The 22,500-nt window shown below is 36.5% G+C and overlaps 1 protein-coding gene across 20 annotated transcripts in view; it reads left to right on the top strand.

The window, feature by feature from the left end:
- The window catches only part of FOXP2 (forkhead box P2), a 544,701-nt gene that overhangs the window by 478,443 nt on the left and 43,758 nt on the right, over positions 1–22,500 (top strand). For 15 of the 20 annotated variants that reach the window (XM_032305207.1, XM_032305203.1, XM_032305205.1 and 12 more), the window contains 5 exons: positions 3,616–3,753; positions 4,910–5,113; positions 6,707–6,872; positions 17,938–18,151; positions 19,945–20,049. In XM_032305207.1, coding sequence (XP_032161098.1) covers positions 3,616–3,753; positions 4,910–5,113; positions 6,707–6,872; positions 17,938–18,151; positions 19,945–20,049 — 827 coding nt within the window. The remainder of the gene's footprint in view (positions 1–3,615; positions 3,754–4,909; positions 5,114–6,706; positions 6,873–17,937; positions 18,152–19,944; positions 20,050–22,500) is intronic. The other 5 variants (XM_032305215.1, XM_032305218.1, XM_032305214.1 and 2 more) reach the window with 3 other exon arrangements.

Below are 22,500 nucleotides of genomic sequence, written 5' to 3'. Positions count from 1 at the left end.
CATTATGCTAAGAACTGTTCCAATCACTCACATATACGTGGGATCTTTAATTAAGTGGCGTGCTTAATATGCAAACGCAACATATTCAGAAATGTTCCAGTTAAACTAGACTACAAAAAACAGTGGGTTTATTATAGCAAATAAAAATTGGGGGCCATTTTTATGATCCTTACACTAACTCTTGAGATTCATTTGAAGTGAGCCGTGATCTTCTTTTAATGACTTTTTGACCCCTTCAATGAGATACATTCAGAAGTTTAAGAAACACATTTTTTTTTTTTTTTTTTTTAAATCTGAAGTCATCCTCTACCTGTTCTGGGATACTATCTAAACACTTTCAACTTTTTGCCATTTTGACTCATTTCAGGACAGTTGCAGAAGTTTTCCTCTCTCTTTTCAGAATATGTAACGTTATGTCCATTTACCTATTACTTCTTAGCATACAGAGCAACACATCAGGTGTGTGCTTAATCCATGTAATGAGAAAATAAATGAGGGCAAATAAACTCTCATTGGGTGCCTCGCTGTGGGGAATTTCAGATCTGTCAGTACAGTAAACACCAAGAGAGAAAAAGAAATCTCCCACCAAAGTTGAGAATTCATTCCCTTTCTTCACTTTTGAAGATTTTCATTGGTGGACTACAGTTTTCACTGAGACACCCATTCAGAGCCAGCTGTTTCTAACATTCGGTGACTGCATAATGTATTGTACCTTCATAGAGCTACCAGACTTTTATTTGCCCTCTCGCCAGGAAATAGCTGAGCTAAGTTCTCCTTCCCCTCCTCTATCACATCCCTCAACGTGGTCCCTCATTAGAATATTTGCATGAACGAAATGGTACATCTAGTGGAAAATATTTTCTTAAGCTTAATACTGGACTTACTAAGGTATATATGTTTCAGAAAGTTCTCCATATATTTTCAAATATGATACTGGTCTTACCTGTTTAAATATTGATAAAGTAACATGATCTCCAAAAAAATTTCTTGTGTACTCTATCTCTACCCATCTTTGTCAGGGAATTCTTACGGTAGTTTGGAGTGACAAAGAAGTGCATGGATATTGTAACAAAAGTGACAGAGGAGGAGCAAAGGAAATGTATCACTTAAAGTGAGTTGCTTAAAATGGAGAAGTTTTGCATTTTGAAAATTACTGATTTCTAAACAAGGCAAGTGGAGTGGCCTACATATAACATGTAACTGGTATTGGGTGCAGGAAAATCTTAATTTTCTATTTATTAAAATAATTCAAATGTTTTAGTAGCCTCAGACATTCCACTTGGGGTGAGCTTGTATATGTGGATTTAGAGATTAGTACTGGCTTCTTTATAGTGTTAGAAATCCCTCACAAGTACACCTGTGTTTTCCTACATATATAATTAATTTTGATTCGTGTTTTCATACATATCTTATGGAGGTAGAGTAGTCAATTATGTGTTAGTTGGCTTGTCTTTCTGCCTATCTTTGTGCATGTATATTGTCAGTTTTAGATGACAGTTTTCTAGAAGGAAAGACAGAATCTGCTTAAAACTTGGAGAATATCACGTATGTGTGGTACATATGATTTGAGGAAGAGGTGGAGGTTGTGATGGTTATTTTTATGTTCATAAATTTTTCGTTATAAGGGAAATACAGACCATTTTAAAAGTAAAAAAAATAACCTATCCATGGTAAAGGGGCTAATGGACTCTAAAATGCAAAGGCACAATTCTTGCTTAAATTTGCTTATCTACCAAATCAGTCACAGTTGCAACAAGCTCTAGAGTCACATAATTTATCTGTGAGCTGAAATCTGACTGTAAACTTGCAGCGTATTACGACAGACCTCCATTCATAAAACTTCTTAAAAAGTGCATCTGTCATAAGTCATGTATAACAAGTACGTTTCCTTGTAGATATGTAGATAATTAAATGAAAGTTCCCCATACACTAAAAAGTGATTAGGGTCTTAGATGAGAGAAGTGTGGCAAGTTTTTATCACATGATAGGCTTTATAGAAGGTATATATCCGTGTGTGTGTGTATCTCTATTTATGTATTTGGCTGTCTACATATATGTAATATCTGTCTACATATATGTAGTCTCTATCTTTCTGTCAATTTGAATTGGCAGCCTTCTTAGAGATTAACATTTCTTTCTTACCTTGTCTTTCATTTTGGTTTGAGTCCTCATTATTTGGAGATAGTATGAGGTAAACAAGTGGTGGAAGAAACGCTATCTTTGCAATACATTAACTTTAAAATTGCTTGTTCTTTGTTTGTCTGAGGAAGGGGAGATTTATCCACCTTGGGTTTCTTTTAATTTTTTTCTCTCTGCACTTCTTTTTCATTATCAGTTTCTCCTTTCTTCATAACATGAAGTGCCAGAGAAGTTTTTAACTGTGTAAAAATGACTATTAAAATAGTGAACCATGTCTATTAATCTTTTTCTGTTTTCCAAGACACACTGTTGTCCCATGGATTTGTTCCGAAGTAGTATTTATATAAACACTTGCTTTTATTTATAGTAAAAGTGAATTGTTTTTTCTAGGAAAGAAAGTGATTGCTTTTTCAAAGGTTGCAAACTTGGCAAGTTGACACGTTGTTTGATTACATGCTGGTTAGTACAAGCAGTGCCTTCAACACGGCACAGCTGTGGCCTGGCCAGCCAAGCCTCTACCTCAGGCTTTCCTGCCTATGAGGTTCTCACACTCACCTCTCCTGTCATTCTTTTTTCTAGGACTTTCTCCTTTGCTCTTTCTCACTCTGTATTTCTCTTGCCTCTCCTTTCTCTGTTTCTTTCTCTCCCACCTTATTTGCTTTTCCTTTGGACTCTCTAATTCTCAGAGCCTTGAAAAGAAAGAAAATTTTAAGTAAAATACTTTTTTTTTCAGTTTCATGAATAAGTTTTAAGTAACCTTTCAATTTCCAGACTCCCTGATTTAAGTCTAGTTAGCTTGAAATAAGAAAATGTTTAAAGAAGAATACTTGGCTTCTGGTTCCTTCTTCGAGAGGACCTGTCTGGGTGTCTATTTCCTGGATATACTTTTGTGTATGTATCCTGTATGAGCTGCTAAATGTGCTCATGAAGTAGTATGTATTACTAGATGTATTTTTCTAGTACTTCTGTTTTTTATATCTATCCATAAAATTTTCAAGATAGTGATTATGTTTTATGCATAAGTCCTTTCTACATACATTCTCTTTACTAACTTTGATAACTATAACTTATATGCATATTTTTCTAATTAATCTTTAGAGTTTATTTTAATCATACATTTAAACCATTTCAAAAGGCTTTACATTGATAGCACTATGACACTGGCAAGATGGTCAATGATCAAGTACTGAGAACACTGACGTGTAGTTGTTTCTTTTTAACTCTGCTAGTCAAAGCTCCACCATTCAGCATAATACATAGGAGGGAAGGGACATAAAGGTAGAATCCGATCAAGTTTGATGCCCCTGGAAGGCCAGTGTCTAAACACTGTGGTACTCTAATATTATTATCAAATAGGATGTACAAATTGTTCGTCATCATTTCTAAAGAATGTATTGGAGGTGCCATATATAACTGCTCATATAAGTGAGAAGACATTTGGTTATGACGGCCCCTTCTCTTTCTCTCCCCATCCAGGTGCCCGTGTCGGTGGCCATGATGACTCCCCAGGTGATCACCCCTCAGCAGATGCAGCAGATTCTTCAGCAACAAGTCCTGTCTCCTCAGCAGCTCCAAGCCCTTCTCCAGCAGCAGCAGGCAGTCATGCTGCAGCAGGTAATGTGGGTTACCTGCTTTGGTGTTCTAGCATGGTGCAGAAGGCGTGCACCGGTGGTCGACAGCACCAGGACCTATCTGACAGTCATTCTCCACTCGAAGGGACAACTGATCAGCATGCAAGAACATAAACATAGCATTGTAACTGCAGAACTACGTAAGAAAAGTTAGATCCCTTAGTCTTTTTATGTTCATCCAAGTCTAGAATAAGAGCGGAGAGGAGTGTAGCCTCAACATGGAATGGACTAATATTTAAATATTTGTATGCTTCCTACATTTGATCTGTAGACATGCCAACAAAAGTGCAAAGGGACTTACAGATAATTCTTGCCTTTAAGATTCCTCACCACTTTAGCACTCCTTTTTGCTCAAGGAAGTACAAATTTGAACTGGTCATTTGGTTGCAATGGGAAAGTGACATCCTAGATTTTTCTTTCCAAAATATATTCAGTGTTAAAGCATAGGAAATATCTACTTATAAAAACAAAATTAAGCAGCTAAGTCACTAATCCATGGACGTTACCTTCTTTAAGGAACAAAACTCATGCTCCTAATATGTACCTGGCTGGAGCCTTGAGTGTACTTGGACTTTATGTTGGACTTTATGTTGTAGTCTTTCTTATCGTAGAGAAGAGAATGTGCTTTACCTGAATTCTTGTCAATTTAATTACTTTGCTGTCATCTGTGGATGATGACCACAGCCCATTTGCTTAGATTTCTAAGTCTGACATTCTTCTGTACATCTGATGGATGAAACATATTCCCTAATAAGACCCAAACCACCTGCTTTTATGTAGCCATCTATTTGGGCCTTACAAATGGTAGGATAGAACCTAGTTTTATACCCTATCGGGATTTCAGATGCAATCATTTAGGGTATCCATGTGGTTCTGGCCCGTTAGAATATAGGTTCTCTGTGCCCTTTTGTTTAGTAGGAACTTTTGGATACTGGATTGGAAAATTTCAGAGCCACCTTGGAAAAAAAAAATTTAAAAATGTATGTAGATTTGTCTCCTGGCGTCCACTGCAGATTTTTTTTTTTTTTTTTTTTGGTTGTTCTTGGGAGGTGAATCTTAATGGCTGCTCTACCATTTGCCAGTCTAGAAGAGTTTAGGAGATTTATAATCCATGCAACTTTTGCCTTTATTTATTAAAGTCAAAATGGTTTATTCAGCAACAACTACAAGAGTTTTACAAGAAACAGCAAGAGCAGTTACATCTTCAGCTTTTGCAGCAGCAGCAACAGCAGCAGCAGCAGCAGCAGCAGCAGCAACAGCAGCAGCAGCAGCAACAGCAGCAGCAGCCCCAGCAGCCCCAGCAGCCGCCGCCGCCACCCCACCCCGGCAAGCAGGCGAAGGAGGTAGGAGCCGCCGGGCCCGCTGCGCTGCCCGGCAGGGGGCGCCGCAGTGCCAGGTGGGGACGGGGCACCGCGAGGCCAGGGCCGCCTGACACCACCCTAGCACGAGGCTCTCACTGTCAAAGATGCGTTATGATACATTTTTACCCCGCTTACTAACAGTGACAGTAGAACTCTCCTGCTCTCCTTTTTTGTAGCATGGGACTTGAGAGTTACAATCCAATGCTGCTGTCTGTCGCCTAATGTTCACTAATGAATCACAATGTACAAAGAGCGAGCTCTGTGGTGGACAAAGTACTGATTATCTTGTACTCACCGTGAATCTAAGTTGGTGAGGGAACCTTATTTTTCTCAGTGGTGCAGCTCAGAGAACGTGCATGCAAATGTCGCCTGCGGTTGGGGGGCTGGGGGGAACGGGCTTGGGGAGAAACCCGTAGAACACAGATTTCAAAGTCACGGGCCCCTGATTAATGAACTGCTACTGTAGGTTTGGAGTGGCGAGTAGAAAGTTACAGTTTGATATGCTCATAAATCAAACTGACAAGCTGGCTTCTCAGGCCTAGCTCACACTTGTCAGCAAACTGCATCAAATATAAACATAATACAAACAAAACATGTTGAAGTAGTTAAATTGATCAGCAGGTATCAGAGCCGTTGTCCTCAAGCTGCCCATTATGCAAACGTACAGGAAACAGTTTTGACCTCCTGAGGCTTTGTTTCTGTTTGGATTTGTGAATAGAATTTCAGACAGCCATCAACTACAGAATAGAAATTGCTCCCTTATTTCTCCGGAGGCTTTGGGCAATCCACATGACTTGCTCCATTATGCAGTCTGTTTTCCAGTGAGCGCATCAGAAGTTTCTCTTTTCCCCAAACTAAAAAGGAAAGGTCTTCCCCAGCAGCTTGTCTTTCTCTGAAGTGTGACTGCCTTCTCATACCCTCCCGAGTCCAAAGAACTCTGGTTTGTCTTGTAATGCCTCACAAAATTGGAAGTTATACTTTTCCTTATTATCAGGGCGCTTTGTCTTGCCCTGAACATAATTCTGCCTTTAATATATTCCAACAAGAGAGGAGAGGAAGAGAGAGAGCTAACAGGCCTGTCCTCTGAAGGCTACAACCCAGTTTACTAATAGATCGCTAGAGACCGTATTCATGGGCCTCTGCAGACCAAACTTACTCAGTTGGAAAAAAAGAAAAGGAAAGGAAAAAAAAAGGAAGAAAGAAAGAAAGGGGTGTTGTTGAAGTTGACTGTTTCTCTAAAGTGTGATTTTTTTTTTAGTGTAGATAAACTTATTATCATCTGCAGTAAGCCAAGTACTTTATAAGAAAGTCCAAACCTTTGTAACATACTTTGCTAGACCTCGTTCCATACTCTTTTCGCGCAAGTTCCTTGGTTCTCTGCTGCTGTGTAATATTTGAAAGAAAGGCAACCGAAAATCTTGAACTTGCTCACATTCTGCTTTTGAACTCTGACCACGGGATGACCATTCAGAAACTCACCGGGGCAATGAAAGCAGTGTGCATTTCTCTGTATGAGAGCGGTTGGCGCAGACCATGTGTTCCCCGCCGTTCACCGGGCTGGGTTTTCTGCACCACCAGCAGCAGCAGCAGCAGTTGGCAGCCCAGCAGCTTGTCTTCCAGCAGCAGCTCCTCCAGATGCAACAACTCCAGCAGCAGCAGCATCTGCTCAGCCTTCAGCGTCAGGGACTCATCTCCATCCCACCTGGCCAGGCGGCACTTCCTGTCCAATCGCTGCCTCAAGGTACATACAAAATGTGGTGCGCTCTCCAGTCCTCCTGTTGCACTTTCTCCCATTTCATGGCCTGTCCGCCTTCTACCTTGAGAGATTTTGCTTTTATGACCTACAGGTTTATTATTAAAACACGATCGTTAACACAGTTGCATGGCCCGTTTTCTTGAGACTCAGAGATTTTACTACACACTGCTTTCAGGTGTATAGTAAAACTGCTTCCAAGTGTTTTGTTAGATATTAAATGCATATTTATTAGTCTTACGGCAGAAAATAATTTATAAGGGCAACACGATTTAAGCACTATTGAAAATACACTGAAGACTTGCAGAGAATTAGATTAGTGGGAAGGCTCACAACACCCATTTAACGAAAGTGAGCTGAAAGGAGTTTTGGTGGAGAGCTGATTTTAAAAAAGAAGTTCCTAATCTTCACACCGACACTCACATATACGAGTCTATATGTCTACAAAGGACAGTCCATTCCAAGTTATGCTTTCTAGGACCTCATCATACGTTGTGGGACCCTAATCTTATTTCCTCTAAAATAATATTGCCTATATGTATATTGTGAATTATAGCTTCAAAAAACTATCAGCTGTATTCTTATTTGTTTTTCTGATAAGAAAACTTTGTGAGGACTTTGATAATACAATAATACAGCACTATAAATTATACAATTGTATATATTCATCATTTACCCAACTTTTGGGAAATGGAAATCATTCTTGGTTTAAAAAAGATAATGGTAAACAAAATGACACCCTGTCTGCTAAAATTCTTAGTACAGGTTAAAGTCAGATATCATTAAACTTCACAAAAGCATATTCTTTTCTTTTTCTTTTTCTTTTTTTAAAGATTTTATTTATTTATTTGACAGAGAGAGAGACACAGTGAGAGAGGAAACACAAGCAGGGGAAGTGGGAGAGGGAGAAGCAGGCTTCCCGCTGAGCAGGGAGCCCGATTCGGGGCGTGATCCCTGGGATCCTGACCTGAGCCAAAGGCAGACACTTAATGACTGAGCCACCCAGAAGCCCCATAAAAGCACATTCTAATTTGCATTTGAATTTTGTTGGAACAAACATTAATCCAAGTGGACTGCAATTATATTTGTTACAAAGGGACTCACATTGTAATAGTATTTTTTGTTCCTTTTTCTGACTCAGTAGGAGGAAAATCAAGTGGTTCAGTCAGTTAAGCATCCAACTCAGACTCATGGCTCTGGGTCAGGTCGTGATCTAAGGATTGTGAGATCAAGCCCCATGTCAGGCTCAGTGCTGAGTGTAGAATCTGCTTGAGATTCTCTCTCTGTCCCTCTGCTCATGTCCACTCATGCTTTCTCTCTCTCTATTTCTCTAAAATAAATAAATCTCAAAAAAAAGAAAGAAAGAAAAAAGAAAATCAATTTAATAGAAAAAAAATAAAATTAGGCCAATAAAAGACAGGTCTTTAAAATGCACACAATTTTGTTTGGGGCACATGAAATTTACAATTTTGTAGTAAATATTTTTCTCCTTATCAAATCACTATCTTCACGGCATGTTTTTCTCAGAATCCCTCCTTCCCTTAACTTCAGATCCTCTAATTCACCTGGCTAAATCACTCCTAGGAAATCAAGAAAGATAAAGTTTAAGTAGTGAAAGAAAAATGAGGCAATAAACCCACTTTTCTGCACCATTCCAAAGAGAATTGGAATAAACTGTGGTGTCCCTGGGCCCATTAATGTTCTATTCATAAATTGTTGTTCTTCGCAAAAATAAATACCATTTGAGGACAAATGAAGAAATAAGTTTAAAGACAAGAAAGCTGTGTATAAATTAATTCAATGTAAACATGGATTTCTTTAGTAGAAACTATACTAAAACAGAATCAATAAATTTATCTCGTTTTTTTCAATAAAATTTATATGAAAACCTATATTTAGGATCTAATCATATAAGCATCTCCTCAGTAGAGAGAAGTATGATCTACTGTGATTTTGAGTAAAAGCATTGAAACAAACACTTCAAGAAAGCTTAAAATAGATGTTCACAGAAGCAAAATTCAATTTAAGTGCGATATTCTTCCAAAACAAGCATACAAATATCTTGCCAAACAAGGAAATTATTATGATATAACCATTTTAATAGTTTTCAAATAAAATTTTTCTTTATTTCTGAACTTTTTAAATAGAATTATCATTTTTTCCTTCTTTTCTGCTTGTCCATGAAATGTTATGAGAGATTAAATGTACAAGATAGAGAACATCAAGGAAAAGGAAACACATCTGAAAACACACCTGGGTTAAGCAGAATATTTATATTTTAAACAAAAAACATGAAGTCATCGTTGTGTTCTCACTGTTTAGATGTAGTAGTTCGAAAAGTACCACTGTGGAGACTCACCAGCCAAACATAGGCAGAATGCGTCAGATAAACCAGCTGTAGTAAAGGAACATAATTGCATAATTTGGTGCTGAAATCCCAAAATTGGAATGGAAGGAAGTAGAGAAGTAACTGTTAAATAATGTAAGCCTGGAATTATTTCTGCCTTAGCCACTGGTGAGTTCAGATTAAAATATTTCAAATATCTTAAACACTTTTATTATCAGTTTCCCAGTTCACTTTGCACCAAGTTTTTGGTTGGCTGATTGATTAGCCATGCAACCACATAGGATTTATACATGATGATGATCTTATTGTGCCTTTAAAAATATGCCATATGTGAAGTATTTATTCCTATGATTTAACACAGCCTCCTCAGGGTACTTTTTATTTTTTTAAAAGATTTTATTTATTTATTTGACAGAGAGAGAGATCACAAGCAGGCAGAGAGGCAGGCAGAGAGAGAGGAGGAAGCAGGCTCCCGACAAGCAGAGTCCGATGCGGGGCTCGATCTCAGAGCCCTGAGATCACGACCTGAGCCGAAGGCAGAGGCCCAACCCACTGAGCCACCCAGACACCCCCTCAGGGTACTTTCTAAAGTTGCAACTTCTTTCAAGACAGAAGTAACAAAATTGTAATAATTTTGGTAAGAGTAGACAATTTATAGGGGCACCTGGGTGGCTCAGTTGTTAAGCATATGCCTCTGGCTCAGGTCGTGACCAGAGGGTCCTGGATTCGAGCCCTGCATCAGGCTCCCTGTTCCGTGGGAAGCCTATTCTCCTCCCACTCTCCCTGCTTGTGTACACTTTCTTGCTGTGTCTGTCTCTGTCAAAAAAATAAATAAAATCTTAAAAAAAAAAAGAGTAGGAGATTTATAGACATTTTTCTCTGTATTGCAAGATGATGTAATATATTGTACCACCCTGTAAAGTAAATTATTTTAACTATTACGCATTTAAAGTCATCATGAATATTACTATAATATTGGATTTTAATGTAAAAGAGACAATGAAATTACTATCTCTAAATGCACATATGGAGTGAGTGTGGGTGTACAGGAGTCAAATACAAAAGGATGGATTTATAAATCAATATCAAATAAAATACTGATTATAAAGCTATTTACTCATGGATAGTACAGTTTACATGTCAGCTGTAGTTACTTTGTGACATGTTATCATGGTTCAGTACCACTGTCTATAGGTAATAGGAAATTATTGTGCACACACTTCAAATTTAGATATGTTTTTGACATGAGATAGAAGTCACTGTATTCCAATACACAGTATAGTCACAGGCTTCCTAAGACTACAGAAACTAAAATATATGTGGTTAAAACTTTCTTCCATCCCAACTTTCCACATGTTTTTGAATTTATAAAACTGATTTAAAACATAATGCTTTTGTGACCGGTCGGAAAGACCAAACAGGGAATGCTAGATTATCTAGCCAGCACTAATGTGAACTAACACCTTCTAGAACTAGATGAGTTTGGAATGAGAGAACTGTTGAATAATAAATAAAATGAAATCTTTTAAAGTAAAATATAATACTTTACTTTAAATAATTTATGCTTTACTACTTTATTTAAAGCAGTAAAGCATAAAAAGCATAAATCTACTTTATTTAAAGTAAAAGTATTTTACTTTAAATAATTATTACTTTAATAATTTATGCTGAGTTAGGCATGTGCTCAGGTTTGTCTTTAGGATGAGTATTTGGCCAAAATCAGCTATTTGGTTTTGACTCATTCTCTGCTTATGGAAATCTAAATAGCCAAATGCCTATTTCACCATCACTTCTGGCATCTTGTTTTTTTTGCCTGATCTGTGGTCCTGTGCTTGCAGAGATCACCATTGTATCTCATCAGAGTAACAGTGCCAACAGTACAAACAATGCATGCCCTGCAGAATTATTGTTAGCATCTTAGTATTCCTTTTAACATACCAGTCCGTCTCCAGTTTGCGACTTGGAGAGGAAACTCCCCTTTGGGGGTTTACATGTGAAAACTCCATCAGTAAGCTCAAGTTTAAATGTACATTTATTATTACAGTAATAAAACTTTGCAAAGGTAATCATGAATGCTGTTAATTTTATGTATAAAAATTAACTTACAGAGCCTGGGTGGCTCAGTCGGTTAAGTGACTGCCTCCTGATTTCAGTTCAAATCATCATCTCGGGGTCGTGAAATTGAGTCCCGTGTGGGGGTTCGGAGGTAGGCATGGAACATGCTTAAGATTCTCTCTCTCCCTCTCACTCTGTCCACTCTAACCTCCCTCTCGAAAAAAAAAATGGAAAGAAAAGAAAACATGAAGACTAAGTTACAAAACATTAAATACATAGGGAAATATGAAGAAGCTTGAGTTAGTTTTTGAGAAGATGTAAATAAGATAGAAAGATGGAGATTATATTATATCATAATTCTAATTGTCACATAATTGGTTTATCAGCATGCATACATTAAAATGAATTTATATCAATTTAGGCCCTAAGTTTTTTTAAAGTTCTCTTTGTCACTTCTTCATATCTTGAAGGAAGACTCCAAATCAGAATGTCAATTTTGCCATATTAAATTTCATGATGGGGAAAACTGAGAAAATTATGGGGTTTTTTTTAGTAAAATATCAAACTTCAAAAATGCAGCCTATAAAAATTTTAATAGTGAAATCACAGAAGGAATTTTTTTTATATGTATCAGAACTATTCCAGTATCCCAGAAGTTCCTTCTTTAGTGGAGATATTTGCCTTTGGTCTCAGTTTTAGCCAAACAGCTGTTTTACTCCTTCTAACTCAGCATTTGGGCAAATATACACTCAGTGCACCTTTCATTAAACACATGTTTTAGAGACGGGCACTACACCTGCAGGTTGAAGTAGGCCCTGGTCAAATATAAATCAATAGTATGTTAGGTTTGGCAAATTATAAATGAACACATAGATCTCTGAAGGATAGCCCAGAAACTAGAATAATGGTTGCCTCTGTAGAGGGGAACAAGGAAGCAGAGAGGGTGGGTAGGGAAATTTAATTTTGCAATCTATAACCTTCTTTATGGTTCAGTTATTTTGGCCATGTGCATGTCCTAATGTTTTTTAATGGAAAATTTAAGATGAAAAGTGAAAAATCACCTGATAATATTTCAGTAATTCAGATCATTAAATATCAAATTGTTTTCACAAAATATATGAATGATACAAATATTTCTACCCAAATTTGCCTTCATCACTTTTAATTATACGTAACCCCAGAACATAAGCAAAGTACTGTTAAATAAGATAAGCTAATTTTAAAAATCACAGTAGACTTACTTTACATCATAATGTATAAAAATTATTTATTTAATATTAAAAATTAATTAGTAGATCCAGCAAATGAAAGGACATTGAAAGAATCTTTCATTTTTGAGTGTGAAAAAGCTGCTAATGTAATTTTTACCAATAAGTAAAGCCATTGAAATTTTTAAACCTTGTGTGCCCCAAGGATATATAATCTAGATGTGAATTATCAAATTTTAATTAATTCTTAGTACAGCGCTTTGTCACCCAGTAGTTACTCCACATACTCTGAATCCAGGATTAAGGAATTATTGTTTAATTGCTTTACCTGTGGTATTACATATGATTTGATTAGGAATTCATCCTTTTATTCATTCAACTTCCAGAAAAACAGACCTTTAATGCTTATTTGTAGTACTGGCAGTGAATGAGAGTAAACCCAACTTATCATCCCAAAGCCATCACCCATTATCATTTCTTGATTTTCTGTCATCATGGAATTTTAATTTTAAAATTGCATTATCATACAACTTTTTGGCTCTAGGATAGTCTGTATGTATCCTTGAAGTAAGTTACTAAGAAAATTGAGTCATCCTTACTATTACTCTGTAATGGGTAGGTAGTCCACTGATTTCCCAGATTGCCAGCCCCCTGGTATTCTGGGCACTTGAACAGCTCAGTATCCATTGAGCTGGGTGTATCCATGAGCATGGTGACACTCCTACAGGCACTGGGGACAAAGCAGTCAAGAAAATGGACAAAAATTCCTGCCACCACAAAAATTACATTGTAAATTAAGTTAACATGTGTAGTGGTAAGTGCTAAGGAAAAAAAAAAATGGGACAAAAGAAAGAAGTGGAAATGGGTGGGGTTGAACTTTTTGGATGGGGTGGCCAAGCACAGAGTCCTAGAAAGAGGTTATGTGAGCAGAAACCTAAAAATGCGAGGAGCCCTGCCACACATTAGCTCTAGAGCTCATTACTCAACTTTTCTCTTCCTCAGTGTCCTCATCTCTCAAATGGGAATATAAGAGTAGCTTGGGTCTTAGATTAGCACTGAAGCGTGGAAAACAGTGATGGGTATATCAGAAGCACTGGGCAAGTTTCTAATAAAACAGAGACGAAGACTGAGTTGGGGGTCAGAGAAGCTGTATCAACAGAAGCTTGGTTTTTGTTTGTTGTTTTGTTTAAAGATTTTATTTATTTGACAGAGAGAGATCACAAGTAGGCAGAGAGGCAAGCAGAGAGAGAGAAAGGAGGAAGCAGGCTCCCCGCTGAGTAGGGAGCCTGATGCAGGACTTGATCCCAGAACCCTGAGACCATGACCTGAGCTCAAGGCAGAGGCTTAACCCACTGAGCCACCCAGGCACCCCAAAGCTTAGTTTTGAAGTAAGCTGATTTTGGGGAAAAAAATCTTCAACTTTATAAATAGGCAACCTGCTGTTCAAGGGAGGGGCTGGCCGGAGATCACATAATTAATCCTAAGCCTACACCCAGTATTTAAAACTGAAATAAATCAGTGTAATTGTAGAAAGAGTTTGTTCCTGTTGTCTTTGTTTTTATCCTCAAATGGATTTGTAAAACGCTGAGTTGAACAAGAGACTCAAAGTTTTGTTGTTGTTGTTCCTAGACGTCTTGGAACAGATGTACATGTTAACATTAGTCATGAGTCCCCAAGACACAGGCCACAGACCTCTTCAATTCTTCAATTAGGACTGTTAAGAAGAGCACTGTTGCATAGAACACAGTTTGGGCCATACTGAATGTGTTCTATTATTGCCTGAAAAATCAGTTAATTCTTGCAAATCACCGAAACTTCAAAACTCACAAAACTTTCAAAATTCTGAAGAAGTGATCAGCTCATTGTTTCATAGTCATAGTTTTATATCCATAGAAAAGAGCTAACCAAAATGTAGATGTGAATACAGTTTTGTAAGCAAAATGATAGTTTGCTTTTAACAGTTTTCCTTCCAAATGATCTGCACATTGGAATCATGTGTAGAGCTTCGGAAGCAGACTGGTGCCTGTGTCCTACCTCCAGAAACTGTGATCTCAATGGTTTGGACTATGGTCAGGGCATTGAAAGTTTTAAAATGTACTCAAGTGAATCATACTTCCATCCAGACGCTTTAGGGAACCACTTCCACTAAAAGGAATCTCTTTCGGACATCATCTCTTCTCTGCCCCTTATCTGTAATCTTTAAAAACCATTTTCTTCTTCAATTAATTAAGGATCCTTATTTGGATAGTGAACAGGTGGCTTATTCATCAAATGTTTATGTGCTTAGTATTTGTTGCCATATCATTGTGATATCATGCTGTTACCACTAATTTTCAACACAAATGACTAGTGTAAGAGAAGTCTGCTTTTAAAAGGTAAGTGGATACTTAGGTTAACTAAATTATTAATAAAATTCAAAAACTAAATTATTAATAACATCTTTAACTGATATAGTCTCTAAAAATACCTAATAGTCTTCAGCCAAGATATAAAATTTTATCAGAATCAACTAGGGCCGTTTATAATTCTTTAGACATGGGCCTTCCAGGATGGCAGTGCCCATGAATACTATGGCCTTCAAGATCCACAGAACTTCCACGTGAAGACCCAAATGCCTTCGAGATCTGTGTGAATCTGTTGTAATCAATTAAATCAACTACTGTTTATTGAACACATACCAGGCACTGCTCTTGGCACTGGGGATAGATAGGTCAAGTAAAAAATCACTACTCTTACCAGTTTAAGATTACATTGCCGTAGAGGAAAACTGATGATAACGTGTAAAGCAAACAAACGAATAATATATTTCCTGATAAATGATTTAAAGACAAAGAAAGCAGGGTGAGGTGACAGAGAATGCTAGAAGGCAAGGTGGGGAGGGGCAGTGGTTGGTGGGGTGGTCAAAGACCTCTCAGAGGAGGTGACCTCTGAGTGACGGGATAAGGAAGCCATGAGAGCAACGACAGAGTCACCTATGCTGTGGGAAGAGCCAGGGCAAAAGCTGGCAAGGGAGCAAATGTTCGATGCATTTCAGATGCAGAAGAAAGCTGCGGTAACTGAGTGAAATGTAGAGAGCAAGCGATAGGTGAGGTCAGAGAGGCAGGTAAGACCCAGACAATAAATGCCAACATCTGACAGGCCACAGTAGGGGTTTTTTTTTGTTGGTGGTGGTTCCCCTTTTATCTTGTTGTGTTTTTTGTTTGTTTGCTTATTTTTTGTTTTGTTTTTTGAAATGTTCTGGAAAGCCATTGGAGGCTTTGCCTGGAGATCCCAATGGCCTACATTTACATTTACATTTGCATTTGCATTTACAGCGATAATTTTGGGCTGATATGTGAAGAATGGTAAGTTATAGCAAGGCAAGGGGGAAGCAGGAAGACAGGAAAGGAGAACCATGGTCTAGGCAAGATTTGATGGTGGGGCAGAGAGGCAGAGTCAGATCGTGAGGGCTCCCATGCAGAAGACGTTGTTGATGCTGCCACGAGACAGGGTTTGCTAGTGGAGCTTTGCTGTGAGGACACCTAACTTGTACAGACAGGTAATCAAAAAGTTACAGTCAGAAGAGTTTCAGAATCTTAGGTTAAAGCTAGAGTTAAAGCAATAATGAATGATCTTTATAAAGAAATTATTTCCTGTGTAACCGAGAAATACCTTCCTTTATGAAGCCATTCTCTTTTATACATGAAAAATAGTTTTTAATAACTGGAAACCTGAGTTAGCTTGCCTTTTCTTCAGTCTTAGGGTGTTTTAAAATCTTCAGGAGCCAGAATCACCAAAATGATAGCTTTCAGTAAAGCTATCTGTAAGAAATTGTGATAGGCATAGCAATTTAAGGTTACCACTGTGATGAATAATTTGACCAGAAGTTATGTTTGGAGCAGTGAGAATTCTTCTGTCACTTTGGGCTACTTACCACGATGTCTGGATTGATGATTTTTCTACCCACAGGGGTAGAGGTGAGAGGGCTCACCGTCCTCGCCATCATGTTTTCTTACCATCCCCTAGTCTCCCCTGCCTGTTCTATCCTGGTCCTCTCCCGCACACCTGGAGATTGATCCATATCACTTAGAGCATCTGAGTTGGGGGTGGGGGTGGTTTGACTAGTACTTCCACCCTCATGTTAGACGTTGTAGGTGAACTTAATAATAGAGAACCTAGATTTTGGAGCCACAGTGCATTAGGTGTGAATTCTATCCACAATAGTTACGAGTGTAGTGACTTGGTAACATCTTTAATCTTTCTAAACCTCCACGCCATGCCCTCATCTGTAAAATGTAATGATTCCTAATATCAGGTGAGGTTAATTGAGATTTTGAATGTAAAGAACCAGACTGACTTTAGCAGATGCTGAATAAGGGATAGCAATCATAATAGCAACTGCATTTTCCCCTGGATATCTTTATTTGGTAATTTTTGTATTTTTAATATAATATTTCGAGAGCGAAGGCATTCAAATCAGACTGCCTGGATTTAAATCAGAGCTCTACCACACAGAAGCTTTGTGACCTTGGATACATTTTTGAAATTTTGTTTCCTTATCCATGAACTGGTTAAAATATAGTTATTGACTCCATTGAATTTAGTGAGGATTAAGAAGCATAAGGTATAGAAAGAATACATGAAGGTATAGTACTTGGCACATATAAGTACTATTTTAGAAGTCAAAGACTGTAGACAATAATCTCTCAATTCCTTATTTCAAAATTATAATTAAAAGCTAAAGCATTGTGCCTTAATTTTCTGTTTTCTTTCTTCATAAATCTGGTAAATTTGCATGATCTGAGACAGGGTGTTGTTTAAAATGAGTAGTTTTTTTATTCTGTCGGTCAAAAAATGAAGTTCCCATATTATCTGCTTAATTGATCCATGTAGATAATCATATTATTGGCTTATTTAGCACCGCCAAGTGAAACTCAATTATTTTGTTTGCCCGTCTGAGAAAGAGCAAACTAAAACTTTGTCAAAGTTGTCAAATGTATTTTCCTTCTGAGTTGAATGTTTACTGTTTTTTTCCCTAACCTTTTTTTCTTTTGTTTATCCTCCTTACCCCTTTCTCTTTTCATGTCTTTTGATACATCTCATTTCCAATTCTATTTCTTTTTCAGTTGCTCACTGATAAAAACTTAATACCAGCAATAAGTAAAAGCTACTGTTAAAAGTTGAATAGTTTAATTTTCAAATAGAACTTGCTGGGTTTTTCCCATTAATCTTTGATATTATTTCCAATAGGATCATTCCCTACCATTCCCAAATTGGTAATCTTGAGCAAATAACTGATTATTCACGAGAAAGGGTATGGTGCTGATGGCATAAAGTGATTTTATTATTGTATATTAATTCTGCTGGTAACATCACTTTTGTCAGCATTAATCTAGTAATAATACTAAGCTCGTTATATGAACTTTTCCTTGTTATATTAGTGGGGCTCTCTTTTGTTTTATAGCTGGACTAAGTCCTGCTGAGATTCAGCAGTTATGGAAAGAAGTGACTGGAGTTCACAGTATGGAAGACAATGGCATTAAACATGGAGGGCTAGACCTCACTACTAACAATTCCTCCTCGACTACCTCCTCCACCACTTCCAAAGCATCACCACCAATAACGCATCATTCCATAGTGAATGGACAGTCTTCAGTCCTAAGTGCAAGGCGGGACAGGTAAATCTCATGAGATTTATTCTATATTTATCTGTCACCAACTTTTACTTCTACCATTCATAAAACTAAAGATTATGATTTGTACTTAAGAGGGGCAGAATGTTTAGAACAAATTAAATAGAAACCTTTAGGTTATTTATCATATATATTATTTTCATTACAGAAAGCAGTTCAAATGCTGGCAATTTGATGGATTTAGTGGGGAATTTGCCTGAAGAAATTTATTTTTTAATAAGTGCATGTGGAATTATTGTGTCAGCATATTTTTATGGCTAATATGTTGTGATGAACCAGATTGCTGAAATGAGAATATTTTGCCATTTTTAAACCTAAGAACCCCCTTTTGAGTAATTAATTAAATAATTAAAGATTTTCCCACCCCCCCCCCAGCATATGCTTTAAAACATGTGCTTAATATATGTTTAAGAACACGTCCGTAGGTATCGGAGACTCGATATACATAAGGATATAAACACAGGTGTAATAAACTAGAAGATAGAATATCTGGTTTGCCTTTTTTATTAGTGTAACATGATGGAATTTATAAATATATAGATATAAACTTACGGTGAAAACTGAATAAATTTGACTCAAAATTCATAAGGAAAAATTACTTGATTTCAGTTATCAACATTGAGTACATTATGTTAGATAATTTTCAACTTACTGTTTTACTTTAGTTGAATAAAAACTGGCCTTGTAAAAGGAGCACCCTGTACTTTTGTCCATTTACTTCCATTTATTTAAGCATAAAGCCGTCTAATCAGGTGGCTTTAAAGCAATTCACATAAAATATATAAGCTAAAACATTGCTCAACATGAAAAATATCTTTTTAAGGGATGAAACATAAGTGCAGGATTTCATAACAGAGTGACTTAGGCTCCTGTGGTATTTAGCTGTAAAGACTACATATTTGAGTGTAGTGGATTGATAGTATTCTGTTGTGTAATGTGAGTACCTGCCTGGCGGCAATAAATTCTTTCTCATAAACAAATTTTGTTTTTAGAGAAACACATAGTTAATTACAGAACGGTTTAAAATAGGATGCTATCATTTGGTGGTATTTCCGGTGGTCATTTGAGTATCATGAAAAATTTTTCTTGTTAGTTTTCATTATTATAAAATGGTATGCTTCTGAATGCTTCCATGCTGGTGTTTTAATTGAGATTAATTTGATGATTATATATTGCAGAAGTTGCTTGATTTTTCTAGAATCTCAATCTGACATAATATTCACTTATCAAAAGTCTTTGATGATTACAGAAGGATATAGCTAATGAATACTGTTCCAAAGTAGAATTTTTTTTAATCAGCTGTAACTAGTGGAAATATAATTTATGGTCCACACATAAATATTAAGCAATTTAAATGATCCTAAAGGTCCATATCATCCTTAAAAAGAGCATTTCAAAAATCTTATGGTGGCTGTCCTATTACCTTCTTAAAAACACAGGTTTATTTCACTTGACCACATACGAATATATATTTTTTATTTAGAGGTAAATGTTACATTAAGGTCATATGGCAAGATTAGCATATGATATTATACAGTCCTCTTAGTTTTTCATCCTTTATTAACAGTCATCTTTGGCTCTATTTCTCCTCTAATTGGAACATCATCTAGCCTTGGCAGTTGAACTATTCAATAGAACGATTAAATTTTTCTGACTGCTCTGAGCTGAATTGACCTGTTTTGACCTGTTTGTCACTGATCGTAACCTGACAGGCGCTAGCAGCCTGCAACGATTATAGCTTTTTGAGATGAATCTGACGCCGTGTTCTTTTGCTACAGCTCGTCACACGAGGAGACTGGGGCTTCTCACACTCTGTACGGCCATGGAGTTTGCAAATGGCCAGGCTGTGAAAGCATTTGTGAAGATTTTGGACAGTTTTTAAAGTAGGTTCCTTACCTTTTTTAGGGAAGGGGGTGGATTATGTGGGAGTGTTAGGCACATTGTTGTAAATAAGACAAAGCTGAAAAGAGGAAGTGAAAGTCCATCCTGGGGCTCACTCTGCGCTTCTCTGTGCTCCAACAAGTACATGGCCCAGGTCAGGCTAAGAAGGTGACCTCGTCTTTACCTCTTCATCAAAGTATTTTACAAATCACTCCATAGAGTTTTTGAATGAATGGGAAATAGTAGCCTACAGTAATCGTGTCATTAATAATTGGGAGACGTGTGCAGGAGTCTTAATAAATTTCAAGTTTTTAATAAAAATTTTAAGTAAAATTACATGAGGAGTCATAGAATATATATAATTTCGAACAGACATATTTTACGGATTTATTTTTTTTAATTGCAATCTTGCTCTTCCTGACTTTAAATAATGATGTTTAACATATTTATATTTAACATTAAGAATGATGACATGAAAGTTAGAAGAGGCTAACATTTTAAGAAATAAATCTATTTCATCTACATTGTTACTTGTTGCCCTCAGAATCAGAGGGCAATGTGCATGGCTGTATATTTGTATGGTCAATTACATGGCTTCTCACACTTAAAATCAAAATTTGGTGTATCCTTAATTTCTTCTTACAGTGATATATATTTTTTTTAATTTTAAGAGGTTCCGTTGCAAATGAGAATATCCATCTTTTATGAAACATTCTCCATGCACAATTCTGCTATACAAGAGATCTAAACAGAGAGCTACAGATAGGTTTATGGAGATGAGTAACTTCACAGGCTGAGACTCTTATGTTGTCATGGAGCAGCTAACAGGGTGAATGAACTGTTTCATGCTTCATCAACAATTAAGTTAATTAGCTCATTTGAAATTGCACTGCTTTGTTGCCAGGATGTTGGCAGAAACATCAAAAAGATGTGTTTACAAATGGTAGACTACAGGGTATAAAGTAAAAGCACCTTAACAACAAGCCACAAGTACTTGGCATCATAATAACTTTATAACAGAATTACAGTAAGACTTCCACAAGGATTTTTTTTTAACTTTTTCTCATTTCTGACCAATTAAAAGAAAATTTGCTTCTTCTGTTACTTTGGCATTTGTAATGGCCTTAAATTAAAAAAAAAAAAAAAATTTGCACTGCTTTTATACCAGAAAGTAGTGAGCTACCATTTTGTTGGGTATGAAAACTGATTCAACTGTTGTAGGCAAAGAGGGCATTTCAGATGGTAGATAACTTTGCTCACACTTTCCTCTCTAAGAAAATAACATTTGTTAAAACAAAGACAAAATAGAGGGACATTAATTTTTTAACAGCTGATTTCATATTTCTTCATTCGAATGTATTCATCCTTATCAAAGTGTTATGTTATTCCTTATCATTAAGATTCTTATGAGGACTGTTGCTGCTATTTCTTAAATATGGCTATTTAAGCTGTAGAACTAGCATGGTCGCCATTTTATTGCTCTAAGTTGTTCTTTCTGACAAAGAGTAAGTTTTTAAGAAAAGACACATATTTTACCCTTCAGTGTCATTTCCTTTATAGTACATGGAAAGGAACACTCTTTTCATCTTAAATATTTATATATATTTTTATTACTAACAAGCAGATGAATATGAACCCTCCTTTTACGCTCCATGTTTCTTTCTCACATTCATGCCAGTATATTTTAGAAACTAAGAGAAATTATAGGTGGATGGGGCAAAAAAAAAAAAAAAAAGGGGGAAAAGAAAGAAATTACAATTAAAAAGCATTTCCTTTCAATTAAATACCAACTTTGGTTCCAAAGGCTATTTTTCCAACCCATTAACTTTATAGAGATGACAGAACAAATGACAGTAGATTGTAAGGTCTTTCTTTTAGTCCATTTTTGTTATGATATGCTTTAGATTCTCTTACTCAGAGATCTGTGATATATTCTGTTAATAGAGGTAATGCAAGTACCCAGTACTGCAAAAAAGTATGTATCAAATACATTTCCATACTGATACTGTCTTTTTCTTAACATGTGTCGGAAATTTACGAAGACATAATATATTTTATTAAGTTAATCAAGTTCAGTTATTCAGAAAAAAGTTTAGTGTCTGTGTGAAAAACAAAATGAAGAAGACACCACCACTAATATGAATTTTCTTGGAAAAAAGATTTTGCTTTTCTTTTGTAATTCTGGGGAGAATTGAGTCTTAAGGGAAAAGAAAGACAAGTCAAAAAGCTGTGAAAGGTTTTTAGCTCCCAGTTTTCTTGTTTACTCTTCTCCAGAAACTTTGTATCTAGTGTTTATTATAAAAAGTTTTCTGAGAAAATAGTGTTGTGGGATTTTTATTTCTGAAATGCACTAGAAATAAATGTATAGCTTGAGCTTTCCTTAGGTATCAGACAACATATCCATTGGTTTGAAATAAAAGGAATCCATTCGTTATTACTATTTAGCCTATATA

Source organism: Mustela erminea, chromosome 11 (genome assembly GCF_009829155.1).
Source record: "Mustela erminea isolate mMusErm1 chromosome 11, mMusErm1.Pri, whole genome shotgun sequence".
NCBI classification, from domain to species: Eukaryota; Metazoa; Chordata; class Mammalia; order Carnivora; family Mustelidae; genus Mustela; species Mustela erminea.
The sequence above is the reverse complement of the archived record's forward strand: the minus strand, read 5'-3'. Positions and strand labels throughout refer to the sequence as shown.